This window comes from Cornus florida, unplaced genomic scaffold, assembly GCF_030987335.1.
Source record: "Cornus florida cultivar Cherokee Brave unplaced genomic scaffold, ASM3098733v1 CherokeeBrave_3.0.0_Hap2_Chr05, whole genome shotgun sequence".
NCBI lineage: Eukaryota > Viridiplantae > Streptophyta > Magnoliopsida > Cornales > Cornaceae > Cornus > Cornus florida.
In genome coordinates this window covers 108,313,991-108,340,299 of record NW_026775575.1, presented here as the reverse complement: position 1 = coordinate 108,340,299, position 26,309 = coordinate 108,313,991, and the positions used below count along the sequence as shown (strand labels likewise).

General features: G+C 35.5%; 2 protein-coding genes across 3 annotated transcripts; both read left to right on the top strand.

The window, feature by feature from the left end:
- Window positions 1-97: 97 nt before the first annotated feature.
- Window positions 98-18,726, top strand: LOC132308405 (uncharacterized). Of its 2 annotated transcripts, none has more exons than XM_059806475.1 (9): window positions 98-450; window positions 2,946-3,017; window positions 6,365-6,454; window positions 7,514-7,556; window positions 12,566-12,672; window positions 14,039-14,134; window positions 16,293-16,483; window positions 16,617-16,686; window positions 17,674-18,164. In XM_059806475.1, the coding sequence occupies exons 1-9, from the start codon at window positions 274-276 to the stop codon at window positions 17,815-17,817; spliced, it is 990 nt and encodes a 329-aa protein (XP_059662458.1). In that variant the 5' UTR covers window positions 98-273; the 3' UTR covers window positions 17,818-18,164. The 2 variants fall into 2 exon arrangements, with proteins under 2 accessions (XP_059662458.1, XP_059662459.1); XM_059806476.1 differs by lacking the exon at window positions 17,674-18,164 and adding an exon at window positions 18,228-18,726 and having other exon boundaries at window positions 99-450.
- Window positions 18,727-19,211: 485 nt separating this feature from the next.
- Window positions 19,212-25,490, top strand: LOC132308404 (ribonuclease 3-like protein 2). Its single transcript, XM_059806474.1, has 4 exons — window positions 19,212-19,866; window positions 19,949-20,101; window positions 20,838-21,214; window positions 24,689-25,490. Exons 1-4 carry the CDS (start codon window positions 19,480-19,482, stop codon window positions 24,861-24,863), a joined length of 1,092 nt encoding a protein of 363 aa, XP_059662457.1. The 5' UTR covers window positions 19,212-19,479; the 3' UTR covers window positions 24,864-25,490.
- The last annotated feature ends 819 nt before the right edge of the window (window positions 25,491-26,309 follow it).

The following is a 26,309-nucleotide window of genomic DNA, read 5'->3' as shown; positions in this document are numbered from 1 at the left end:
GGTACCGGCCCGTAGCACACCTGGCGTGGAGGACTAGAAACATCAACGCTCATCAACGGCGCGTGTAGTATTACGCCAAAACTCTTATATATTACTTTTATACAGTAGAAACTTCAACGGTCTCTTCTTTGTTTCCGTAAAAAAGCAAAAAAAAAACTCACCCATTTCCGCAGAACAGGGACGAAACTGCTAGAAAGAAAGAGAGAAAGAAAGAAGGGAAAGAAAGTGAAACAGAAAAGAAAGGAAAAAAAAAAAAAAAAGCGAGAGCCTGAAATGGCCAATTTGCCTCAGTCTCTCTCCATGAATGCTCCGTTCGGTGGTCCAAACTCGTCCGCGAATGCCGTCGGAGTTCCGCCGAACAAAGAACGGAAAATGCAATCGGCTGAGCAGTTGGTGCTCGATCTCAGCAATCCTGATCTCAGAGAAAACGCTCTTCTCGAACTTTCCAAGGTTTATATGTACACCGCCCGATTCTGTGTGTGTTTACATGTATAAATATCTCAGTCCTACTGATCAATTTAGGGTTCTTTAGATATATATATATATATATCTATATATTTATTTATTTTCTATAGTTCACATATGTTATGGTTTGCTGCCAATTTGGTAACCGACATGTTTTGGGTAAGAAACTAAATGTCGTCCGAAGTTGAAAATATGAAGGAAAAGCGATAAAATTTATTTATTGTTTTATATTAAGATTTGAATGTTCACCCTAAGTGAGCTAATTAGTGTGATTTAAATGAGAAAGATAGGGTTTTGATATAATTTTGGATGTTTGTAGCTTCAATTATGAAATGGGTTAGTTGAGGTATTTGAGTGAGCAACTACACACTGCAATCTGTTTAGATGCTGAGATTAGTTAGGGAAAGGAAAAAAGAAAAGCAACCTTAATATTATTTTCTGTGTTGTTTTCGTTTCTAAAAGAAGACAACCCTGATGCTTATATGTTCTTTCCCACATGGATTGATTATGGGTATAACTCAAGTATTTCCCATAGGCCAGCTACTTGGTGTTTTCTCTTCGGCATGTATCTAAATGTTTGGGTAAATAGCTATGTTGATGGGTTATTGTCGTTCTGTTTCCAGCATGTATATAAATGTCTTTTCCAGTTTGTCTGGGACTTGAACCCCCATCCTCCTCTTTCAGAGGGTAAGATATAAATCTTGCTAGAGAGCTAGGTGGTCCTCACTATATTTTTGCTATAATAGTTGGTTTAAATATTCAGTACCTTATTATATTTTTTTTCATACAACCATATTTTGGCATCATCGTCATCGTTGACTTTATCCCATATGGATGGGATTAGCCACATGAATTCTTTTTTAATACACTAAATGAGAATAGTATCGCAATATTCAATGCGTCAGACACTTGAGAGTTTTGAGCGGGGGTGTTACCACTGGATATATGCAACTACCCCAAAGCCATTATGTTAATGCATTACGCATGTCCAGAAGTTTCTAAGAGCTGTTAGTTTCTGACATGGATGCAGTTTCTGTAGACGTGCCTTCTTTCGTAGTGGATCTGTTGTCCAGCATCAGTTTTTATTCAATGTTGAACTTTCCATGATTCATTTTGATATGTTATGTTCATGGAAATATGCATTGCTTAAACTTGAAATTGTTAATTGGTGTGCTCTCGCTTATGTTCCCTCTATCCCATATTCCCATATTAGTTATCGCTTTTGGAGAGTACAACTTTTTAAGAGGACATGCAATTAATGCATTTTCCCCCTTTTAAAATTATAAAATTATCCTTTTAAGATTGAATTTATATATTTGTACAAGTTGGAAAATTTCGAAAACTTCAAAGGCATTTATGGAAAGATATTTCTTAGTTGGACTTATTAACTAGGACAAGTATTTTGGGACAACCCAAAAAGAAAAGATGGACAATTATAGTGGGACGAAGGGAGTATTTGTTTTTAGATTGTATTGGTTCATGAAGATGGGAATGCATGGATGGATTTTGGTTGTAAATTTTAAAGGGATCTAATTTTTTTTTTTTTGGGAATTTCTAAAATGAAGATGGATTGTGATTTGTAATTTACGAAAGAAGCATGTGAAATAGGTTGTAGCTTATTGTGGTTTTGTTGATGTAGAATTCTCATGCGGAAAGCATTGATTTTAAAGTACCCGAATAGGGAAATGAGCTGTTCCTAGGTTTAAAGTGATGAAGTTTATAATTTTTGAATTTTAGACTGGAACAGGGCAGTCCATTGTACTTTTGATGAAAAATAGAGACGCATGCAATGCCAACAACCAACATTTAGTTGAAAGAAAATATAAATGTACTCATTTTCTTAGTTGGCTTCAATTTGTTTGTACCAATTTAAGACTTTTTTTTTTAATTATTATTCTCAACGATCTCATTTTTCTCTTTTTACTATGTTTTAAGATTGTTTCACTTAATTTAGTCATTCTGTTTGCACATATTATATCTTGGTTAGCAGGATTTGATTATTCAAAACATAATGGTATTTTTTGCCTCGTAGATCTTCCTTTCCTCATTACAAAATTATTTGTCTTTCATCACATTTGTCAATTTTCTAGTGTGGAAACACCAATCTGTATTAATGTCAGAATTGGAAAATGGCACCCCTATTAATCACATGTTAGTTGTTACATTGCTTTGGTTTTTTTTCTTTTCGGAAGATTACTACATTGCTTTGATTTTGTTGGAATGGTTCTAACACCAAAACACACTAGATTTATATCAGTGTCATGCTCTAATTGTATTGGTGACATCGATCTCTTACTATTGAAAAGTAGGCTTGAATATCTCCTTCTTTCTTGTTTCTTTTGATTTTCTTTCTTTAGAACAAGTAATTATTTCAAGATTTGGCTCACTTCTTGTGGATTTCTATTGGCAACTCTTATATGGCTATGCTCAATTCACTTTTATTTTTATTTTATTTTATTTTTTTATTTTTAAATTTTTAGAAGAGAGAATTATTTCAAGATTTGGCTCCATTATTGTGGAATTCTTTTGGTACTATCGCTGCACTCTTACAGGTATGCTTTATACAGTCCTATTTTTGTTTATATATTTTCACACCCTTAGTTTATATTAATCATAGAATTTTTCCATATCATTGGTTCCTTCTTTATTCTCAAATGATGCCATTGAAGGATGCTTCCTCTCTTAGCTTTCTTTTACCATTATATTTGTATTGTGCTCTTTTAATCAGCATAGCATGAGAAGAACACATGGTGTTATTGAGTTGAGATAAAGCACAACCTATTTCCAATCTCAGGTCACCTTGATTAATTACCACGAACTTTATCCCAAACTTGATCCGCTCTACACTAGCTTCGTGCTAAGTTTGAGCTGCTCCAAATTAAGGGCTTACAGGATTCAGAAAAGAACAAGCTGGCCAGCGTCCAGGAGAAATCTTGAATTTAGAATGGTAAAGTTCCAGGAAACCAAAATTCATTAAAAATGCTCTTGACACCACCATGAACTTGTTAAGAAATCTAAAATTAAGGTCAAAATAAGCAGAGTAGAGATGTGAAATCACACAATCGTTCTCGGTGTTCATCTTAAGTTAAGCCTACCTTGACAATCGAAGACATTGAAGAAAATTCCACTATGGAGATGAAATTGATACAAGATGGTGGCTGCCTGATCTCACAAAACCCTCACCCGTCTACAACAATGAGTTCTCACTGCTGACCCTAAATGTGACCCTTATACCAAGTCCAAATATAAAAGAGAACCCACAAAAAGTCCAATGCAAAGTGCAGATGACTGTGTCGTTTCGGCTGCGTTACCATTGGAACTTGCCAAGAATTAGAGAAGGCTGCCACTCATTTTCCATCTGTCTCAGAGAAAGGCCCCTTGTTTTATTATAGCAAGACACCATCACAGTAAATCTTGATTCCATCAATCTTCACAAAACAGAAGTCTTCCCTCCGGCTTCTTCCACAAAGGTCCCATAGGACATACTTTCAATAGCTGCAAAAACCAATCAAATCTGATGGTGGAACTCAATGAATGCAATAATAGTCCTGTCCATCATATTGTTGGGTTATTTGCTATAGCAATCTTCTTTACTATGATAACTCCCTGAGGCGTGACCCTTGAATGAAGTGATATCCAACATCAATGTTTACATCTTATTTATGATTATGCTATATTCATTATAATAAGTGTGTAGTTAACAGCAATAAATTATTTGGCATGAGCAGGAAACATTTAGACTCATTGCCTTTTTTGAACATATTTGTCTTGTTCCTCTCATAACACATTTAATTTTACCTCTATGGTGGACGAGGTAGCTGTAGACTACAAAGTTGCTTTATGAAAAATGCACAATTTAAGAGAGTAAGGACTTGTCCTGTTACAGGTCTCCTATCCAAAGCACAATCAGAACAGAATCGAAACATAGAAATCCAGCAACAGTACCAAAAGTGTCACTGCTCCTGTCAGACACCAAATCCACATTTCACTGCTTGCCAATGTATTTTTTGTCGATTTACAATATCTACGAGCAACACTGCCAGCATGTGAAATGTCATTTGAATGTAAACTTTGGCATACATGATTCTTTTAACTACTTTAGCATAAGGAACTTGAGGCATGTGCTACTCTTCTCAGTCTGTGTTGACAAAACTGCCGAAAGCCCGAAATATGTAGCTAGTGGAGTACTCCAATTCTGACCCATATTTATCAAAACGTTCATGCACCTTCTCAATGTAACTTTTTTAGTAATAAGAATAACCTGCTTGATAGGTCCCTAAAAGAATAATCTTAGAGCTTCCTTTGACACTCACAAGTGTGATCTTCACTCTAAAGTAATCTCAGTCAACCATAAATGTATCAAACTGTTTGTACCACTGTCTTGGAGTTGGCTTTATCCCATATAAGGGTTTTTTCAACAATCAAATGCACATTTCCTTTTCCTGAATAACAAATCCATTTGGCTGATGCATATATATCTGCTCTATAGCTCTACGTGAAGAAATTTTGTTTTGACATCGAGTTGCTCTGGTAATAATGTCAAACAAATCTACCATAGCAAGCCATACACAAACAGAGCTATGCTTTACAAGTGGTGAGAACACTTTGTAGAAGTCTAAATGCTCTTTCTGGCTTTAGTCCTTTTGCAACCAAGTATGTCTTGTTCCTTGCATCTTCAACCAGTGTTCCTTTAGATCCATTTGCAACAATCTTCTTGCAATTAGGCAGTTTTACCATCTCACAAGTCTGATTCCTGTAAAAGAAACTCAATCTTCCAACTCATAACAACAATCCACTGAACCTACTTTCTTTCTAGTTTTTAATATTATTCTTTTATTTTTCTAGGGAAAAATGGTGCCTTTATATAACAGAGAGTGTTTAATATGGGGACTTCACACATTTTGAATTAATAATTAAACAAAAAGAACATATTATGTATTTTATGCACACTTGTGTAATGAACTTGAATTTCCAAATATGCTTGTTAGATGCATATCTGAACAGACCTGTTGAACGCACAATCATACTCATGCCTAAATGTCATGTGTTATGTGTCCTGCATGGGTGCTACGTGACTATATGGGTGCTTCACTCACTTACAAGCCCTAGTAACTCAGAAATGCCGCCCCTAAATCCTAAAGAAAACGGATATCTTTTTTATTCCCTTTCATCACAAAAGGGGGACCTTGAAGACTTTACTCCACTTTCAGCTGTCTACTTGCATCTATAAGCTATAGTGCAGAGTGCCAAAAGAAATGAGAACATCTTTTAGTATGGAGCGTGTTGACCATTTGTCAAGGATTACCATCATGCATCATAACATTTGTTGTCTTTATTCCCAACTAATGGGGTATGTTGTGTCCAAACTAAGACAATACCACTACTTAAAAAAAAAAAAAAAAATACCACTATTAATATTATGATATGAGGCAATCTAGTCCTTATTTGGAAACACGTGGTATGAGTAACTGAATCAGGAATCAAATTATTACTCCAATTTATAGAAACAAGTAAAACATTAACAAAGTGTTGACTTTCAAAGCTTGATCAATTGGCAATCATTCAACAGATAGGTGATTCTTGTAGTGATATATAGACCTATATTCAGAAATCCTACAAGTTCGAGGTTATAAAGTACAAAGCTGATGGCAAGCTTGTTTTCTTGGCTTACCAATAGCAAATGGTTTGACGGGATGCGAATTGAAAGAAGAGTGGAATGAGAGCGTCGAGGACTTGAAGTTTATTATTTATAGGCAATGAATCGTGATTGGAAGATATGACGCCAATACTTATTTCTTGAACCTTTAAACAAATAGCTGGGTACCTGTCATGTTATGTCTCATCTCTTTCATTGATACCAGAATTTCTTATCACCTCCGGTTTCTTCAATTCATGGCAGGAGATAGTTTCGATATACCCTGTTCTATCACCGCCAAATTTGACTCCTGCACAATCTAACCGGGTCTGCAATGCACTTGCCCTTCTTCAGGTATAATTTCTTCCTTTCTCAAGTTTATATCATTGCTATTGTTGAAAGTTCAGTGTGTTATTTTTGCAACTATTATTCTACATGAATTGATGAAAACCCCACAAAAGGGAATTGCAGTCCCTTGCTTTACCGCTCAGCAATGCTGCCATAAATTATACTGATAAAAAAATTGATGAAAACTGGAAGGGAATATCAGTCCCTTGCTTTTACAGCTCAGCAATGCTTCCATAAATTATACTGTAAATTTTTTATGAAAACTGAGCAAAATAGAATTGCAGTCCCTTGCTTCCCGCTCAGCAATGCTGCCATAAATTATACTGATAAAAGAAGTATTCATTTATTCTATTTCATTATTTTTTTCATTTTTATTTTGGGAGTAGGTGGAATCTGGATTGACTATTGTACCGAAATGGATAAAAAAAATCTAGGTTAATGGTTGTGGTTTACTTGTTCATGGGGTCACATATGAAAAAAAGAAAGAAAAAGAAACATTTGTTAGCATATCAAATGCTGGTTGTGGTGTTCTTCCTTTCAAATGTTTTTGTGACCAAATATGAGGAACGCTATTGAAAATAATTAAGTTTCATATTTTTGGTGCGTCAAGGTGATTTGGCCAGTCTGTCCAATTTTTAAGATATTGTATCCTACAAAAACCAAAAAGGGAAAAAAATGAAGAAAAAGAAGAAAACACATTCCTTGTTACTGTTGTGAGATTTGTAATTCAAAATTGCGTCTAAATATATGGTTGTCTCTAAACACTTCCTTGAATTTAAGTGGAATTGTTTAGTTTACATGATTTTGCCCTCAACAACTAGAGCAAATGAAGTTCCTAGAAAGTGCTTTTATTGAATTCAATCATTGGAATAACTATCAGCCTTTTGCTTTTTGCATATGATGGCCATGCTATGTTGAATTCTCAATTGCATTGCTATTGATATTACTTAGATTGAACTGCAATAGATGTGCTCTGATTTTGCCAATTAATGTTGAATTTTGTCTTGATTGCTTTGAAGTCATTACTGACGCTATTTATATTTATTATATGTATATATTTTGCAGTGTGTTGCTTCTCACCCAGACACAAGAATGTTGTTCCTCAATGGTAATCTTATTGGTTGTGTTAATACATAAAGGCTTTAACTTCATTATTTTACCACAAATTTGGAGTACTGTATATAAAAATGTCAAGGGTTACTGACAGTTTCGACTTGACTGAGAATCATTTGACATCACTGAAGTCTTGGCAATTCCATAAAAAGTTCATACTTGAAATCATATGCATTAATTTTTCTAACCAAATTTGCTTGAACAAGATGGTCCATTTGGCAGGTTAGAATTTAGAAGAATGGGAGTTTCCATTGATTGGTAGTAGGAAGCAAAAGGGAAGGAAAAGAGGGGGGGAGGGATACTTCTCTCCGGGTCCACCAACTTCTTTACACCCAAAAGAGTGCAAGGAGGGAGAGGGCTCTCCTTTTGATTTTAAATATTCAGTCTTCCAATAATATGTACCTTAACAACCGCTCCCCCCCCCCCCCCCCCCCAAAAAAAAAAAAAAAAAAAAAAAAAAAACCTTCTCAAATTTCCATCCATCTTACTTCCCTTAATTACCAATTTTTCATACTCATACAAAACAGAGCTTTAGAGGTGCAATATAATATACATAGTGAAGAAATACTTGATTGTATTAGTTCATATGGCTAGTTTACACTATTGAACAATAAATTTGCTACAACCTAAGAACACATCCACTTCTCTTCTTGAGCACTGCTGGACACATATCTTGTACAATTTTTCTGCTTCCCTGATTTTTTTTTGGTAAGTAAAATATATTAGAAAAACGTTCAAGAGGGGAACGCATTCCTAATACAGAAAAACAAAAACCCTACGGACCAATAGAATCCAAAAGGTCAAAAAGATCAGCAATCGAGGATCAAGCGCTTCCTCTAACATAACAGAAAAGAGAATGGAGAATATGAGATTTTAAGTGAGCAATAGTTGATTATTTCCCTTCAAAATTTCTGTTGTTTCTCTCTCGCTAGATACACCACCAAACACAATGTAGGACAATTCTCCAAAAAGCTCGTGCATGACCTTTAACTGGACATCTTCTCCATGCATTGATTAATTGAAAAGAGTGGTTAGGCATCACCCACTGAACACTGAAAATGCTGAAAATTAAATTCTAACAATCAAACGCGACAGGACAATGCATGAGAATGTGATCCACGAACTCTCCATCTGTTTTGCATAAACAACACCAATTCACAATGGTATTACCCCTCTCTCTCAAATTATCCAATGTCAAAATCTTTCCCCAGGTGACAGTCCAAACAAAAAATGCAACTCTAAAAGGAGCTTTAGAGCGCCAAATAGACTTTCAAGGGAATTCATGGCCATTAAAGTTGGACAAACACATGAACATGGATTGTACTCCATATCTACTATGAGGGGAAGGCACCCACAAAATATCGTCACAACCTCTGCCAACATCCTTCTATCTATACAGCAAGGCCAAAAAAGCGCAAACTTCTGTCAACTCCCAGTCCTGAAAAGAGCATCTAAAACGCACATCCCACATAACCCCACTGTTATCAAGATGATAACAATCAACTACATAAGAATGCTTGTTTTCGACAATACTGAAGAGGCGAGGAAAAGAAAGAGACTACCAAATCTTCCCAAAAGCGAACGTGCCTACCATTGCGAACTTTGAATCTAATGTGGGTGGAAAACACATCCCAACCCTTCTGAATTAATTTCCACATGCCAACGCCTCCCGTGACAGAAATAGGACGAGAGGACCAACCCCTACTCTCCTCCCCAAATCGACACGAGACAACTCTTCTCCACTGATGATGACGCTCTTTACCAAATCTCCATAACCACTTACCCAATAAAGCTCTGTTGAAAGGGACCAACTTCCGAATGCCTAATCCACCAAATTTCAAAGGTTTGCAAACTTGGTCCCAATTAACAAGATGATACTTGAATTCCTCTCCTCTTCCACCCCAAAGAAAGTCACGTTGAATTTTTTCAATCCGTTCAGCACAAAGCATGGAATCTGAAACAGAGATAAAAAATAAGTGGGAAGGGACGAGAGGGTACTCTTAATAAGAGTGACCTTCACCCCTTTCGAGAGATACTGTTTTTTCCATCCTGTTAATCTCTTTTCATACATATTGACCGGATCCCAACTCCCCACTATCCTGGAGGAAACCCCCAAAGGCAGTCCCAAATAAGGAAGTGGAAAAGCACCCACTCCACATCCAAGAACAGCAGCTAAAGAGGAGATATCTGGAACATCCCCCACTGAAACAATCACACTCTTTCCCACATTGATTTTAAGATTGGACACCGCTTGGAAACAAGTAAGAATGCACCTCAAGTATCTCAATTGAGATACATCAGCATCACAAAAAACCAAGGTATCGTTTGCGAACAACAAATGGGAAATCTCTATCTGATTGGCAGCTTCTCTACCAACTCTGAAACCCCTGATAAAACCCAAATCCTCAGCGCTTTTCATTAATCTACTTAACCCCTCCATGAAAATAAGAAAAAAGGAGGACGATAGGGGGTCCCCTTGTCTCAAACCACGCGAACTCGCAAAAAAACCAGCGGGAGATCCGTTCACAAGCATCGAGAACATGACGGACGAGATACAAGTCTATCCATTTAATCCACCTATCTCCGAACCCCATCCTCCAAAGCAGGTAAAGAAGAAACTTCCAATTCACGTGATCATAGGCTTTCTCAATATCAAGTTTGCATAAGATACCAGGAACACCATTCTTCAACCTAGAGTCAACACATTCCCCTGCAATAAGGACAAAATCCAAGATCTGCTGTCCCCCAACAAAAGCGTTTTGTGTTTCTGAAATAATTCCGTCCAATGCATTCCGCATTCTAAGAACGAGAACTTTGGCGATAAGCTTGTCCATGCAACCCACTAAACTGATTGGTCTAAAGTCCTTAATATCAAAGGCGTTACCCTTCTTAGAAATAAGGGCAATAAAAAAAGCGTTCAAAGATTTCTCAAAAGTGCCATGAGAATGAAAAACCTGAAAGGTGTTCATCACCTCACTGCGCACCACCTCCCAGCTCTCCTTAAGAAATCGCATAGTAAAACCGTCTGGCCTGGAGCTGTATCCCCGTTACAACTAGATAACGCCTTAATGCCTTAAGAACTTCCTCTTCAGTAAAAGGAACACAAGCCCGTCACTATCCAGCGAAGAAATAAAATTGAAATGCAACCCATCAAGTTTAGGTCTCCATTCCAAAGACTCAATATAAAGCTGCTGATAAAAAGAAACAATTCCCCCACGCACCTCATCTTCTCTCCACAACTCTGTACCATTCACACGGATACGCCCGATGTGATTACATCTTCTATGGGCATTAGCAAGTCTGTGAAAGAATTTTGTATTACGGTCACCTTCTTTAAGCCATAGTGCCGGAGATTTCTGAACCCATGAAATCTCCTCCATAACAGCAATCTCCACAAAAATCGCTTGACAAGACGCTCTTCTAGAGCGTAAAGACTCCATGTCTTGCCCCAGCTCGGCAAGATGGACAAGTTTATGCTTCCATGATTTGAACATAAAACTTTTAATTTTGTTAATACAGCATGAACCTCTTGGACATTTGTCAGCATGTGACAAACAAACCTTGGACACTGAAAATGTTATTTCTTTTAGTATGTTCAGAAAAAGGTATAATTACAAAGAAGACCCAAATTTCAGTCTAATTCAAACTATTTTAAATCGTTTGACATGTTTTTTCACAAAAAAGTTGCGATGCAAGAAAGTTTACACAGGGAAGTGCCCATAGAAGGAAAAGAGGAGTCACTATAAATCATGTGTATATGTATAGATTCATAAACACGTGCATGACCACATATTATGTCCTTCGTGTTATCTTCATCTATATAAGTACACAACATTAGTGATTATTTATTATTGTTATTCATAAATTTATTTCATGTTATAGTCACAGAATATTACATTAAGTTGCTTTAAAATAATTAATATTGTATATAGCAGTATTCTATGTATAATTTTTTTTCCTATTGCTATATTGTTGTCATGTCCTCCTTTTTTAGAATTTGCCATGTCAGTATATTTGTGTCGTATCGTGTCCTATCTTGGTGCGATGTCCGTGCTTCATAGGCTACAATACAGATCATCTGGCTCTCTTGTGGCATGCTAGACGCCATAGTCAGCACCTGTACTTGACACTTGTCTAGTTTCTGTTTGTTTTGCATGGCAAACACCTTGTGTTATCCACGTTGGATGCCTGTACCACTTTGTTAGTAGTGTGCTCTAAGAAGCATGTATTTGGACACGGCACATACACATTGACACACAAAACTTTAAAAAATAGAATAAGCACATGTGATTACACGACATGAGAAAGAAGATATGAAGAACACTATATTTGATCATATAATTATAATAAACCTTTCACATAGAGAAAGATGACAAGGACAACACTATATTTGTGTATGTATATGGTTACACACTTATTTATGTAAAAAAATATGTAAAGTACAAGGTGGTCTAGACGTTAAAACATGTTCTAGATGTGACGGCTGTCTGAAATGAAGAATTTATTTTATGGACACATTTAAGATGTATTGGACGTGTTCAAGAGTGAATGAGAAGTGTCCATGTCTAACATGTGCTGATACAAACATACTTTTTAGAGTTACCCATGCGTCTTAGGCTGTCCTGTTAGATAAAATCATATTCTGTGGGATTTATCTCTCTCTGAGCTTCGTACATGGCTTGCAAGTTCTGGATTGTATTTCATCAGTGTGACTCGATGTATAAAGGTCCCTTGTCAGCTGCCATGCTGACATCTTTTTTACCCCTTTTTATTTTAAGATACTGGTTTTTGCCCCTGATGGTTGAATGCTTTCATATAAATCTTTGCGCTGAGTTTTAGCTTTGTGCTTCAGATGTCTATAAAGTTCTTTCTCAATGAGCTTTATGATTAGGGTAATACAGATGGATTATTCTTTCCATGGTTAGTTCTTTGTCTAGATGCATGTATTCACTGAAGTCTGTTGAGTTTTTATTAAATTGTTGACTGAACTTTTCTCCTTTGCAGCCCATATTCCTTTATACCTGTACCCTTTCCTTAATACAACCAGCAAATCAAGGCCTTTTGAGTACTTGAGGCTTACTAGCTTAGGCGTCATTGGTGCTCTGGTGAAGGTATTTGCTGACATTATTTTCCATAAGTCATGCATATACTCGTGTCCCTTTTTAATCCTACTCTGAAACACTTTATCTTCAGAGGTGCATAACATATTGAAAAATGCATCGATTGGAAAAGATTGGTGCATATCATATATGTTTAGAACGAAGTTATCAGGCAGATTGCAACTTGTGATCTAGCAACAATTACTTGCATGCCTCTTATCTGCTGGCCTGGCATTGGGAAACATTCAGTTGCTAGTTTGTGATGCATTGGAAAAATCATTTTTCTTGTCATGAACCTGAGCTTGGGAAGTGGCTAGGCGTTCAATTAACATTTGCTGACAAATTTGACATTTTTTATTAGTTTCAGCATGTGTTATTGCTTCTGGAAATCTCAACTTAACATAATTTTATAACTTGTGTTTTCTAGATGATAATTATTATTTTTTCTTTTTCTTTAATTATTATATTATTTTGGTTTGGCAGATATTGAGTTAAAACTATATTGATGGACATAATCTGACAAAACGTGTAGTTCCAAAATAAAAATAAAAATGGAAGAAGAAGAAGAAGAGAAGAAAATTCCGATTTGCTACTACGCACAGCTGCTTATAATAAGACAATGATTGCAGCCAAAAGAATAATTCCGTACTATCTGATTCATACGATCTTAAGGAGTTCCATGATGAGCATATGAAACAAAGGCATGTAGGATTATATATTGCATTTGTTCCTTTAACTGCGTCCTTCATTTTCCCTTTTACCCTTCAGACCCTCAAGTTTGATGATATTGGGCAGGTTACAGCTGGCCATATCATGGGTTTTCTGTATTAGGGGTCCCATTATGAGGATCTAAAACAAATATGTGTTGTATTATATATAATATTTGTTACTTAGCTGCATACTTCTTTTTCTGTTTTTACCCCTTTTCAGACCCTCAAATGTCACCATTGAGCAGGTAACAGCGGCCAATATCATGGTTTTCCACTTTTCCTGCATCATCTTTGTTCGACTTCAGTACACTATTTTGTGAATGCCAAATACCCATTATGTTTACTGCAAATCAAGTGCATATGTGCAAGAAAACATAATGGGTATTTGGCATTCATAAAAGACACAGTACCCAAGTCAAAATTTTCCATGGTTTTTCTGTATTAGTTTTGTTTGACTTGGGTACTTTAATGCCAAATACCCATTATGTATACTTGCACATATGCACTTGATTTGCAGTAATGTTTTCCAACTTAATGCACTGTAAACAAACCCCCCCCCCCTCCTCTCTCTCTCTCTCTCTCTCTCTCTCATGGAATGCACTTGGTAGCACTAGTTTTTATGCTTTTGTTCATATTAGTCAGAGGGTCTCATTCTTTTTCTTTTTCAGGTCGACGACACAGAGGTTATTAGTTTCCTTCTCTCGACTGAAATAATTCCACTGTGCCTTCGTACGATGGAAATGGGCAGTGAATTATCAAAGACGGTTGAGTGTTTCCTTAATGCATTTTTCAAATTTTATTTTTTCTTTACGTACATACCAATAAATTTACCATTTCTGTGTCTATTTACTGCAGATTATAGCTTTGTAAATTCTGAATGTTACTTTCAGTCATAGGTATGCGTGAATTTGATACGAGGATAAGAATTTTGTTCATCTTCTTTTTCCCAATAGTAGGCTCCTGTCTCAGATAACAGGAAGTGTTTGTTAGAAATTTCTGGAAAAGCCCACTTAAGGACCAATAAGACTCTGAATTTGTAGGACCACCAAAAAGTCCTACTTAAAAATGATTCCACATTAGCACATCATGTGTTTGGCTTCCAATTTTACCGTCTTTAGTAGACAATTTTACGGTTCAGTTTAAACAAGATGAAACTAGTTCAAATCATAAACTAGTAAATGATATTTTCACAATATTAGACCTTTTTTGAAATTTCCGGATGTAAATTGTGCTATATTTTAGGTTTTTATTGATTATTCATTTTGTTTTAACTTAACTATATTGTGTGAACTTTTTGCTTGAATCTTATTTGAGATTGTTAAATTGGACATTTTTCTATATAATTATATCTGCAAGATTCTTTGAATTTATCAGCTTGAACTTTGAGATGAGATACAACACAATTTTTTATTTTTTGTAGCACCTAATCTTTCATTTTTTTGTTCAACTAGGTAGAATTGCTTATTGTATGATCCAATTTGGGAAACCAAACAAGAAATTTCTTTTAAGTCCTTGTTCATGATTTCTAGATTTTAGAAAGTTTATCTATTCCTTTTTGGTTTTCCACATAATTATTTCATATTAAATAATCTACTTTTTTTTTTTTTTTTTTTTAATTTTTATTCATCAGACTTTAAAAGTTTGGCAATATTTTCTGTACATACTTTTCATTCAAACTTCAATATTAGCTGATTTAATTTGGGTGCCCTCAAATGGAAGAAATTTTAATAATTCGGATGAAGGGAAAATACTGGGAAAATACTGGGAAAAAAGAATCTTAAAATTGATCAATTACACATTATAACAAAAAGTAAAAACTTAATTATAATGAAAAATTTAACGTAATATAAAATGATTTTAAAATTCATCTCATTCATACTTAGTTGTAACTTTCAGAGTTCAAGCAGTTAGAGTTTGTGTTAAACTTTATTTGTTCATTAATTAATGAATCGAAAATTTATGTTTGATGACAAATTAATGTAATGACCATAATTTTAATGTCGAATTAAGCAGGAAATATAAAAAAATTATATTTGTATGGAATAATCTTACAAAAGCTGGATTTGTCGGTCCTATTAGAAGTTATTAGGACTTATTGATCCTTGGGAAGGAAAAATAGGACTCATCCTTACATTCACTTCAATTTTTTAGAACTATTTTTCACAAAGAAGCTCTTTATGTGATTATCCCAAATAATATGTTAGATTTATTTGCTTTTAGTAGCTCATCTTGCAGAGATAAATAGGTTACAGAATAGCTAAATATTGTTTTAGCTTCATCGTGCTACGGATTTTTAGGAGGCCTACAGCAGATCATATGACAATCGGTCCAACATGTATCAATTCTAACAAGCATCTTGGTTGATGGAATGTGATTGGTTTTTAAGAGAGCAGGAACTCAGTTTTGGATTCCCTTGGTGTTCTAGAAAATAGATGCTGCAGTAGTAGTGAGCATGGCAAATCCCTTTGAAGTAAAAAAGTAGGTTATATGTCGTGTTACTCTTGTACCTAGTGATGATTCTTCGCTTGGTAGAGGCTGTTAGACATTGTGCTGGGCTTGACATGTGGACCTGAGGACAAATACTTTTTATTTGGTTGAAATAGTCCACCTTCATAGATAATGTGATTGTCAAGAAACCTAGGATTGAAGCAAATTACAATGGATTGAAGTACATGGTACCTTTCACTGGAGATTCACTATTTTTAGTAGGTCTCTTCATTAGTTTCTTTGAAATCTTTAATCGAATGATCAGGGTAATTTACCTTTAAATCTAAACATGTTTCTAATATTAAGATTTGGAATTTTTAAGTTCTTATCGTACAAAAGTTGCCAGCGTGGTTATGAACTCAACCAAATTCTTCCTGCAAGCACCAGACTTGACATTCAGGTTCTTTGAAGTCTTATTAAAGTTTATGTTGTCAGGTTGCAACATTTATAGTTCAAAAAATTCTACTGGATGACGTGGGCTTGGATTATATATGTACCACAGCAGAGCGGTTTTTTGCAGTAGGTCGAGTTTTGGGGAATATGGTTGCAGCACTTGCTGAACAACCCTCATCAAGGCTGTTAAAACATATTATTCGTTGTTATCTTCGATTATCTGATAATCCGAGGTTGGTAAATTTTTTAATTTGAAAAAAATCTTACAATTTATACAGTGTGCCAGAGCCTTCTGTTTTTTTTCCCCTTCTTTGATAACAATGTTGATGTTTACTGAGGCCGTGCCTATTGGTCTTTATAACGCAGGGCTTGTGATGCATTACGAAGTTGCCTTCCAGATATGCTAAGAGATGCCACCTTCAATAGTTGCCTTCGTGTAAGTACAGTTGTTGAAGTTTATGCAGTTTAATTATCAGCGAAAAAAAAACGTATGCAGTTCAACTTTTATTCATCCCAAGAGTTTCTAGGAAAGTTTGGTTATGTTGCTATTTATGTGACATAAAATGCATAGAAAACAAGCATGCATAAAATGGGGTCCTGAAGACAATTATACTCCATAATAGCACTCATGTTGTTTGTGAATTTGACATCATCGTACTTGATATATATTGTTACCCTATATATTTGTTAATTTTATTATTGCGAAAGGGATGGATTGGATACTCCTGTTATCTAGATATGTTATATTTCCTTTCACATGGGAACTCTTTATTTGCCTGTTTCTTTTGTTATTAATTTGTTTTTACTCGAGGGTTAGTGTACGAGTTTGCAACAGCAGGGTCTTTTATATATGGTGCTCAGTTCTTTGGCTATATACACTTATTTTCTTCAGGGGTGGTGCGTACAAGTATTCCAGTGTTTGGATCTTCATAAATTGTGCTCAGGTTCCTATTTATTGCGCTGTGTTTGAGTATGTCAATTTCACTAGGATTTGGATGGCTTTTCCTGGATATTTTCCATACTGTTTAGGCACTACTGTAATTGTGAGATAGTTCTGGTTTTTGGTTGAAAAACTCTAGGGGAAATGTCACATTACTCTTTGCCCTTTGGTGATTTATGCTGCAAGATATGGATAGCCTATGTAGATGATGTACATATATATTTAATTTCAACAGTAAGAATTATACCACTTTGGATGCCTTCACGATAGTGGTAGGCTTACTTTATCTTTATAAAAGGTCAGGAAGGTTGCCTATTTATTTATTACCTTTATGGACCTCGCCCATGGCTTAAGGGATTCCTGCTTTCCCAAGCATCTCAGGAGATTTTGGTCATAAGAACTTCTTTTGTAAAGCGTGCCATCGAGGAGATTGTGTGCCAACCATATGACTTTCCTTTCAGTCGTTGAATGTGGGTTCTGCAGGTACCTTATCATAGGGGTCCTCCAGTCGTGGACTTCGACTCGACTGTTGAAAGATCAGTTTCTTCCTCAGCCTCAATGGTCATGATCTTGTCCTATCATTCACGGAGGCGGGTTAGAAAACACAAGACTTCTGGTTTCTACTGAAGGCAGGCTCCTCTTCTCAATTGTGTGATGATTCTCTCAGAAAAGCCCTGAGGAACTCCTTTGAGATTAGTGTAAAGTTTGTGTTTAGGTTTAAGGTTGGGTGATTATTTCACATTTGGGGGTGCCCCTGCAGTCATTGGTTATATGGTCAGATACGATGTGAGATGGTTTCATCTTTTCTTCACCTTGAATTTGAAATGAAATTTATTCTATTTTTCATAGCATTTGACAAGTCAATGTTGTTTCATGACTTCGATTATTTGTAAATTTCCAACGCTGGTTGAATATTATTATATAAATTGTGATGCTGGTGTAGAATGGAATAAAGGATATACTATTTTGCTTCACTGCATCTCTTTGTTGTTCAACTAGGTGGATTTTTTTTATTTTCAATCTTTTTATGTTATCAGGAAGATCCAACAGCGAGAAGGTGGCTTCAACAGTTGCTTCACAATGTCCAAGGGCCTAGGGTTGCTCTACAGGGTGGGGGAGGATTTGATCATTTGCTGGTGAACTAAATTGGTCGTATGTACCTTCAGTTGTTACCTGTACCCAGAGCATTGCAAGTGTTGTTACTTGTACCCATATCTAGGGTGATTTTATTGGTTAATTTAGTAATATGTGTGTGGGGTGTGGGATGTGGTGAGAGGAAGATAAGACTGACATAATAAGCTGTTACAGATATTTATGTAATTCATTGTCTAGTTAGTTTATTTATGCTACTTTAGTGTTCTTGAGATATTCCAACCAGTTGATGTGGGATACAAATTTCTTAACTGAGAATTTTTGTTTGGGTTAGGCTACTGGTGATACCTCATGAACATTGGATATATGTAATGTTTATTATTTATGTGATGTAAATACATAAATATTACTAGTATTTATTAAGGTTTTATTAGTTATATATGATATCTGAATGATCTCTCTCAATTCTACCAAATTTATTTTCATGAGAAATTGCTATCATGATGAGTCCTCTATTGGGAGTTTGTGCCTTCAATTTTTCGTGACACCTTTAGGTATGAATTCATGGTAACACAAATGGAGTTAACTTTAACATTTTACAAGAATTAAAGTTCAAGTTCAAAATACGTCTATCTTATAAAAATTTTAGTTACTAGCATTTTTGTTGGTAGCTAAACTTTTCACTTCGAAAATAATTTCCCACGAAATAAAAATTCTAAAACTGACTAGTTAGGGTATGTTTAGAATAATCTAAAATTTAGTAGTAAAAAAAAAAAAAAACAGAAGACTTCGTGTGTGTTTTGGTCCTTTTGGATGATGTCGAGTTTTTGATGGATTAATTATAGAAAATTCTAAAACTGACTAGTTAGTGATTATTTTACTTGAGTTTTCAATCCTATTTAAGATTGTAACTTATATGAGATTTTCCAATAAAGTAGAATCCATTCTAAATTTCAAATAGAGGGAGTTGGCAATCCGATTTGAAATCCAACCTTCCAAATGAGTGCTGTAATATATCGTTATGGAAACAAAACACTCCGAAATATATCCTGAGTTGACAGTCCGATTTCAAATTCAACATCCCACACTACTCGAAGAGCCAAACTTGCAAAACCAAAAAAGAAAGTCTCATGGAGGCGACTCAGTAGAGAAGCTACAATCAAATTACTCGGACTATTAGATTCTCCGCGCCACGAAATGCGTATCCAAGATTACAAGAGCATGTACAGTTGCACTGTCAATAGCGAAGTTGATTCCGAATATATAACGGACATGAGCACTTCGATTAGGGCTGTAGAAGATCTTCTCAACTACAGATTCAAGAACAAGAAGCTGTTAGAGGAAGCTTTGACTCACTCTTCTTACACCGATTCCCCCTCTTATCAGCGACTGGAGTTTGTCGGTGATGCTGCTTTGGGTCTTGCTATTTCCAATTTTGTTTTTCTAAGTTACCCTGATCTTGATCCGGGTCAACTATCTCTAATCCGTGCCGCCAACATCAGCACGGAAAAGTTGGCCCGAGTCGCCGTCCAACACAGACTCTATCGATATGTCCGCCACAACGCAGCGGCTCTGGATGAAAAGGTATTTTATATAATCGCAATTGTTGTTATTATGTATATATATATGGGTTAGTATTGATTTTTGATGGAGTTTTGTTTTTTAGGTTAGGGATTTTGTGGTAGCGGTGGAAGAAGAAGACGATGCAGTAGTGTATGGGGGATCGATGAAAGCACCTAAAGTCTTAGCTGACATTGTTGAGTCTGTGGCTGCTGCGGTTTATGTTGATTGTGAATTTGATTTGAAAGCTCTTTGGGTGGTGAGTAGTGTTGTTATTTATTATTCGAGTCTTTCTTTAATTTGTTGAAATTTGAGGAAGTTCCGATTTGGATTGCATGATGAATTTGGCTTTAATTTGTTTAACAGCGAGGAAGTTCTGATTTTGATTGTATGATGAATTTGGACTCTGAACTTGCTTGGCCGACTACTAGGTCGGCAAATTAGCAAACTCGTAAAAGATAATTTTGGGCCTTTTTATCTCCCGAACCATCTTGAGTCAAACTCAGAGCAGCTTGGTATTTTATACAAATTTATTTTGATAACGAGTTCGTTGTCAGGTAAGGCTCTTGCTGAGCTGATAATTACCAAGAGCCTAGCTTGAAAGCTCGGCTCATCCTACTGGACTAGTTGATGAAAAAGGGTAAGGAAAAAAAAAAAAAAAACAATTGCCTTACCCTTGCAAGATTTTTTCGTTGTAAAATTAAACAAATTATTTATTTTACATTATTTATTATATATATATATATAATTGTCGTATTGCTGTATCCATGTAATGTCATGTTGGTACTCTATATCTAGCCGTCACAACTAAAACATCATATTTAGAATATAATTCTACAAATTTCTACCATCCAATTTTTTGAAAAACTTTTGGAATTTTGAAGAAAATTGGGTTTGGAATGGACATCTGAATTAATGACAGACTCTCATACTTAAAGGGATGGTTTGATGTTATTTTATTTTGTCTTGATGTATAATTTTTCCATGTTCTATAGATCATTAGAGGGCTATTGGAGCCCATTGTTACACCTGACCAATTGCAACAAGAACCACAGCCGGTAACCATGCTTTTCGAGCTGTGCCAAAAAGATGGCAAGCAAGTAGATATAAAACATTGGAGGAAAGGGGAGAAGAACATTGCTAGCGTTTATGTGGATGGAAAATTTGTTGCCTCCGGTTCTTCTGAGCAAAAGGAAAACGCAAAGCTTCATGCAGCAAGGGCTGCTTTGGGCAAACTGTCACATTTAAAAGTCAATGACAAAATGAGTTTCGACTTCTGTACCGAATTCAATGGAACTAATGAGATTGAAGGAGCAAAACAGAAAGTACATGAGCTTTGTGGAAAGAAGAAATGGACCAAACCAAGTTATAGGTACGAAATTCCTCTTTTACGAACTAACTTAATCCTAGGACTCATTGTTTTAATAACTACAGTCATGCAACTCTTTAAGTTGAATATTATAATCCAAAGCTTTGTCTGGATTAAAAGTGCAGTTGTCTTGACCTTTTTAGTTGATATTTCATCTACTAATATGAATTAGGTTGCATTGTACATAAAGTATGAATGCCTATACACATACATTGAATTGTTGCAATGTATGCAGTTTTTGATAGACAGAAGATTGATGGTCTACACTTTACAAGAAACATCATACCATTTCTTGCCTTCTATGACTTCGAACACAGTAGTAGCAGCCATACCTCGGAGTCATTCATTCAATTTACTCTGATTCCAGCCTTTGTTAGCATTTTTCACAATTTAGAACTCCACATCAAGCTATCATGCACGTCAACATTGATCCTCAAACTATTATGAGTTAGGTTGCATTGTACATAAAGTGTGCATGCCTATACACATACATTGAATTGTTGACATAACAAGATTTTTATTTGGTTTTTTAGTAAGAAATGTTATAGTCAGACCATATGTCCATAACATAGAAGAATGAGAGGAACTACTTGTCAAAACTCAAATGGGGCACCACCAACCAAATCAAGAAATAGTCTAATTGGTCAAACAGATGTTACTATTTGCCTGCTGTTGTCATGTATGGCAAAGCACCATGGTAAAATAGTGTAAGGTTTTATAATTGACCTCCACTAAGCTAGTCACCAAAAAGAGAAACCTCAACGACAAATGGCCACTCTTAAACAATTTGCAATAGAATCTATCTTCCTTTACATATGAATACAATTCAAAGATATTGTGAATTAGTATACATATCCTACTGCTTTCTCCCTTGGCAAATTTGATCCAAAGATGATACAGTAACAGCAATAATTAGCTTCTTCACTACACAAGATACCTTCTCTTTTGTAATAGTGAACCATCCGCAACACCTTCTCAGTTACACATCCAACTTCCAAACCACTCCACCAGCTGCCAATACCAATAACTCCAGGTAAAGCAATTGCCCTCATGTACTTTTCTTGTATGTTCTTCTTATGTTCCAGACTTACATAATGCAGAGGATATTTCTGCCCCTTTGACTAAAGTAATAGTTCTAAGAGTTCCACACTCCTTCAACAGTGCCCCGTGCTTAATTTCTGGGAGTAAATTTTAGCTGATCCAATTAGTTAGGATAGACTGCTTCACTGAGTTCTAGATATTGAAACTGAATGAAGTCAAAATGAGTATGTTTACATAGTCTCCTGATACAGTAGTTCGAACCAAGCTTTAGCAGATATTTGTCAAATCCCAACAGAAGAGTTTGAAGGCTATCTGAAGTTGTCAACGAAAGAAGACAGAATCAATAGTCACTTTAGGTTAAAGCTGTTGTGACATAGTGGAAAAGTTGTTGGTATGACATCTAAATTCTCAATGTTGTCAATAAAAACAAAGTTCAATCATCACCTAAGTCTGTTAGTACTTAAAGCATTTTTTAGTCACGTGATTTTGGAATAGGCTTTTTTATATATATATATAATTGGTCTGCTGTACTTGTACTTGCTTCTTTTGAAACAAACACTGCTTCAGTAGGTCAGTAGCTTGTCTCAGGAATTAAAAACATTCTCATGCTTTTAAGTTCTTGATGCCTACTTCAGACAATGGTGAAAATTCTTGATTTCTTGTTTATTCTATGAGAATCTGGTTTTCACAACTTAATTTAAAATTAAAATTAGTTGTGTGGGGAAAACATCTTTTATTTTCTTTTCTTTATATATACTTTTAGAATTTATATCTTATTTTATTTTATTATGATTATCGTAAATTAAATATTGTCAAATTGACTTGGTAATGAAGGATATAAATGGCACAATCCCTCTTACATGGTTAATTCATCGATATTGAGAAGCACATGTATCAAGACACTGACACCTTTTTGATGTGTCGATGTTCTAATTTCAATGCGAGGTGCTTTGATGGCGGCTTAAAAATGAAATGAATTGTGACATGTGTGCCTCCTACATTGGTTGAAATGAATTGCAACATAGGCGTTGGAGCTTACCCATGCCCAACCTTTCTCTGCAGTGCTCAAATACAAGTCTCTTTATTACAAATAAATTAAGTTCTGAAATATTGACTTCTAAGGATGAACGTGTGCCTATTAAAAACTCTGTAGACAACTTAATCAGGTTTTATGGGGTTCTGTTTTCGTTGTCAATTTGCTTCATCTTCGGGTCTGCTTGAAACAATAAATCTGAAAATTTTTGTGGAATTCAGCTATCACTGTGTCAATCTAACTAGCAGTATGTTATTCAAATTGTTCTATTTGGGTAATACATTTTGATTTCAATTTCATGGACTTAGCTGAATTGTAGAGTTTAAAATTTTCAAATCCAATAAAAAACGACATGGAAATTTGGAAGAACTGTGGAAATTTGGAAAAACTGTGGTGTTTTCATGTGGAGCCCTGAACATTTTAAACACCAGTTTCATGTCGCACCATATTCAGTTACTACGAACATTCCCTGCAGAATCATGGGTCCTTTGTTTTTTCAGCCAATCTGCCTTCATTGTTTGTGATGCAAGATTTCCAGTTGACTGTTTTTAGGATAACAAAGCATCAAGTAGGCTGGGTGGAGTACGTGATTGAGATGGTAAAGTAGGGATGATTTCATGATCTATGTATTTGATGGCACCGAAGTATATTGTTCATAATCAATCTCTATGCTTCCATTATTGAATCAATAAAAGGAGTTTGAAGGCTTACGTACTCCTCGGTGTTGTGAATTTAAGATCATTGTTTCACTTGACACCATGAATCACCCTTACTGCCAAGCAGCACATCCGTCTCATTTAGAGTTAGACCGAGAATGTGCTTGACGTTTGTTTTGCAGGACTAAAACTTCTTATTAAATCATATGCGAGGAATGATTACATAATGCTTAATATTTTATTGATATCTATATCTTGACAAGTTCCAAGTGTGTGTTATTTTACATAGCTGTAGTGTAACTTGATTATTTTGGGGTTAGGACTTGAGCCAAGATTGCGACCTTTGACCATTGTTTTAGTATTGTTGGGGTAACTTACAAATCATTGTCAAGAATGCTGACAAAAAATATTAATGGTTTAAAAGCTTATTAACCGGGGACTTGGCCCATTTTCTAGCATTTATTGGTTTCCATTTGCAGCTGTACTTGATTCTGTGGTATTAGCACGTCCAAATATATTTGAAAGTGTTTTCAAATATATTTGAATCAAGATATTTTTTTCCTTTAGTCTTTGATCTGATTGTGATAGGTAAAAGGAAAAATGATTTGGCATCCTGCTGTAGTTCTTTTGGTTTTGAACTGTTCTATATACTCATAAAAATTCATATATAGCATTGTCAGGACCTTAATTTTATAGCTCTTGCTTGTAAATTATTTAGACCTAATATTTATTTGCTTTTGATTGCAGAATCGAGAAAGAGGTGGGTCCTGCCCATGAGAGGAGATTTGTATGTTCAATTCAGATTGAAACTGCAGATGGTGTGTTTCATATGGTAGGAGATGAGAAGTCCAGAGTAAGAGACGCTGAGAACTCTGCTGCTTCCCTCATGATTCTTGCCTTACAAGAGTCCAAGTATATCTGATGCTCCTCTCTGTTGATACGAGTCTAAAATATGGAGATCTGGGATTGTAAGACCGGGTAGATGCAGGGAATGTTAGAACTTTTCCTGCTTTTAGCTGTGTAATTATTAGTAGATTTTAGCTTTTAAATCCAGATGAGCTCTGTAGTGCTGCAAGTTGACGAGAAGTTAGGGCTGGAAGGGGGTGGTGATGGCTCGGCCTGTTAGAATCACCTAGTTGATCTGTGCTCTTATGTGCAACATGCATCTCCCTTTTCCCATTTTTTTCTGCCCCAAGTTGAACGTGATAGAGCTCTAGGTAATTACCTAATCCTTTCAGGCTAACTTAATAGAACCATTTACCTTACAATTATCTTTTTCATGATCAATTCTCTCTCACTATTGATGGTTGATCTTGTTGGAATGGAAAAAAGACAACTATGGTTTCTAACAACTATCCAGTAACAACCATCCCTTACTCCATCTGCTTCTTTTGATATTCAGTGGAAATTCAGTCCTCATGGTTCCTATTGTAATGCATGACTACTTAACAGGGGATCACTGTAAATACTAGCTTGGCTCATTATTGCCGAGGTAATGGTCTACTTCTTCACCTCCACCGTGCAATGTATGCAGTTTTTGTTTTTGATAGACGGAAGATTCATGATATACACTTTACAAGAAACATCATACCATTCCTTGCCTTGTATAACTTCCAACACAGTAGTAGCAACCTTGAAGTTGTTCATTCAATTCACTATGTTTCCAGCCTCTGTTCGTATTTTTCACAATTTATTACTCCGCATCAAGCTATCATGCACGTCAACATTGATCTCAAAGGAGATATTTTCCGTACTATTGAAGTAATATTGCACCCGAGTCATACATGCACCACTGTTTCTCCTTTCACACACACACACACACACACACCACTACAAAGCATGCAAATTATCAGCCTCTTATAACAAATTATTAAAAATTGGGAGCTTATTCACACTGCACATACACAAAAGACATTTCCAGAGTCTCCTCCATGTACTAATATTCTATGTTTTCCATGTACTCTTTCATGCCATGGACATTGAACCGCAAAGTGAACAAAATTATTATTATTATTATTATTATCACTTGCATCTATAATAGTAGTCGTAATAAATTATGTGGACATATATAGTAGTAATATACGGTACATATTTCGCAAAATAAAATTTTAACTAAGAGTATTTACACTTATCCAAAAAAAATAAAATAATAAATAAAATAAAATAAAATCTATAGATTATTTACGTATAAACTGAACTTTGTTCCACGATATGTGAAAACATCATTGGGTGTGAAAGTGGTCCGCGGGACCACCATGTTAACACATTGACATGGTCTTGGATCACTGAATAGTTTCTCTAATATAATAAAATAGTCACATGAATAAACAATTTATTCAACGTTAAATTTAATTATATGAGCTAAAAT

Excerpts from the sequence above, each read along its gene's own strand:
- LOC132308405 (XM_059806475.1), top strand. The coding sequence starts at position 274 with ATGGCCAATTTGCCTCAGTCTCTCTCCATGAATGCTCCGTTCGGTGGT. Across the intron at positions 7,557-12,565 it reads AAGAATGTTGTTCCTCAATG|CCCATATTCCTTTATACCTG; the intron begins GTAATCTTATTG and ends TCTCCTTTGCAG. Across the intron at positions 16,484-16,616 it reads CGATTATCTGATAATCCGAG|GGCTTGTGATGCATTACGAA; the intron begins GTTGGTAAATTT and ends TTTATAACGCAG.
- LOC132308404 (XM_059806474.1), top strand. The coding sequence starts at position 19,480 with ATGCGTATCCAAGATTACAAGAGCATGTACAGTTGCACTGTCAATAGC. Across the intron at positions 19,867-19,948 it reads CAGCGGCTCTGGATGAAAAG|GTTAGGGATTTTGTGGTAGC; the intron begins GTATTTTATATA and ends TTTGTTTTTTAG. Across the intron at positions 21,215-24,688 it reads TGGACCAAACCAAGTTATAG|AATCGAGAAAGAGGTGGGTC; the intron begins GTACGAAATTCC and ends TTTTGATTGCAG.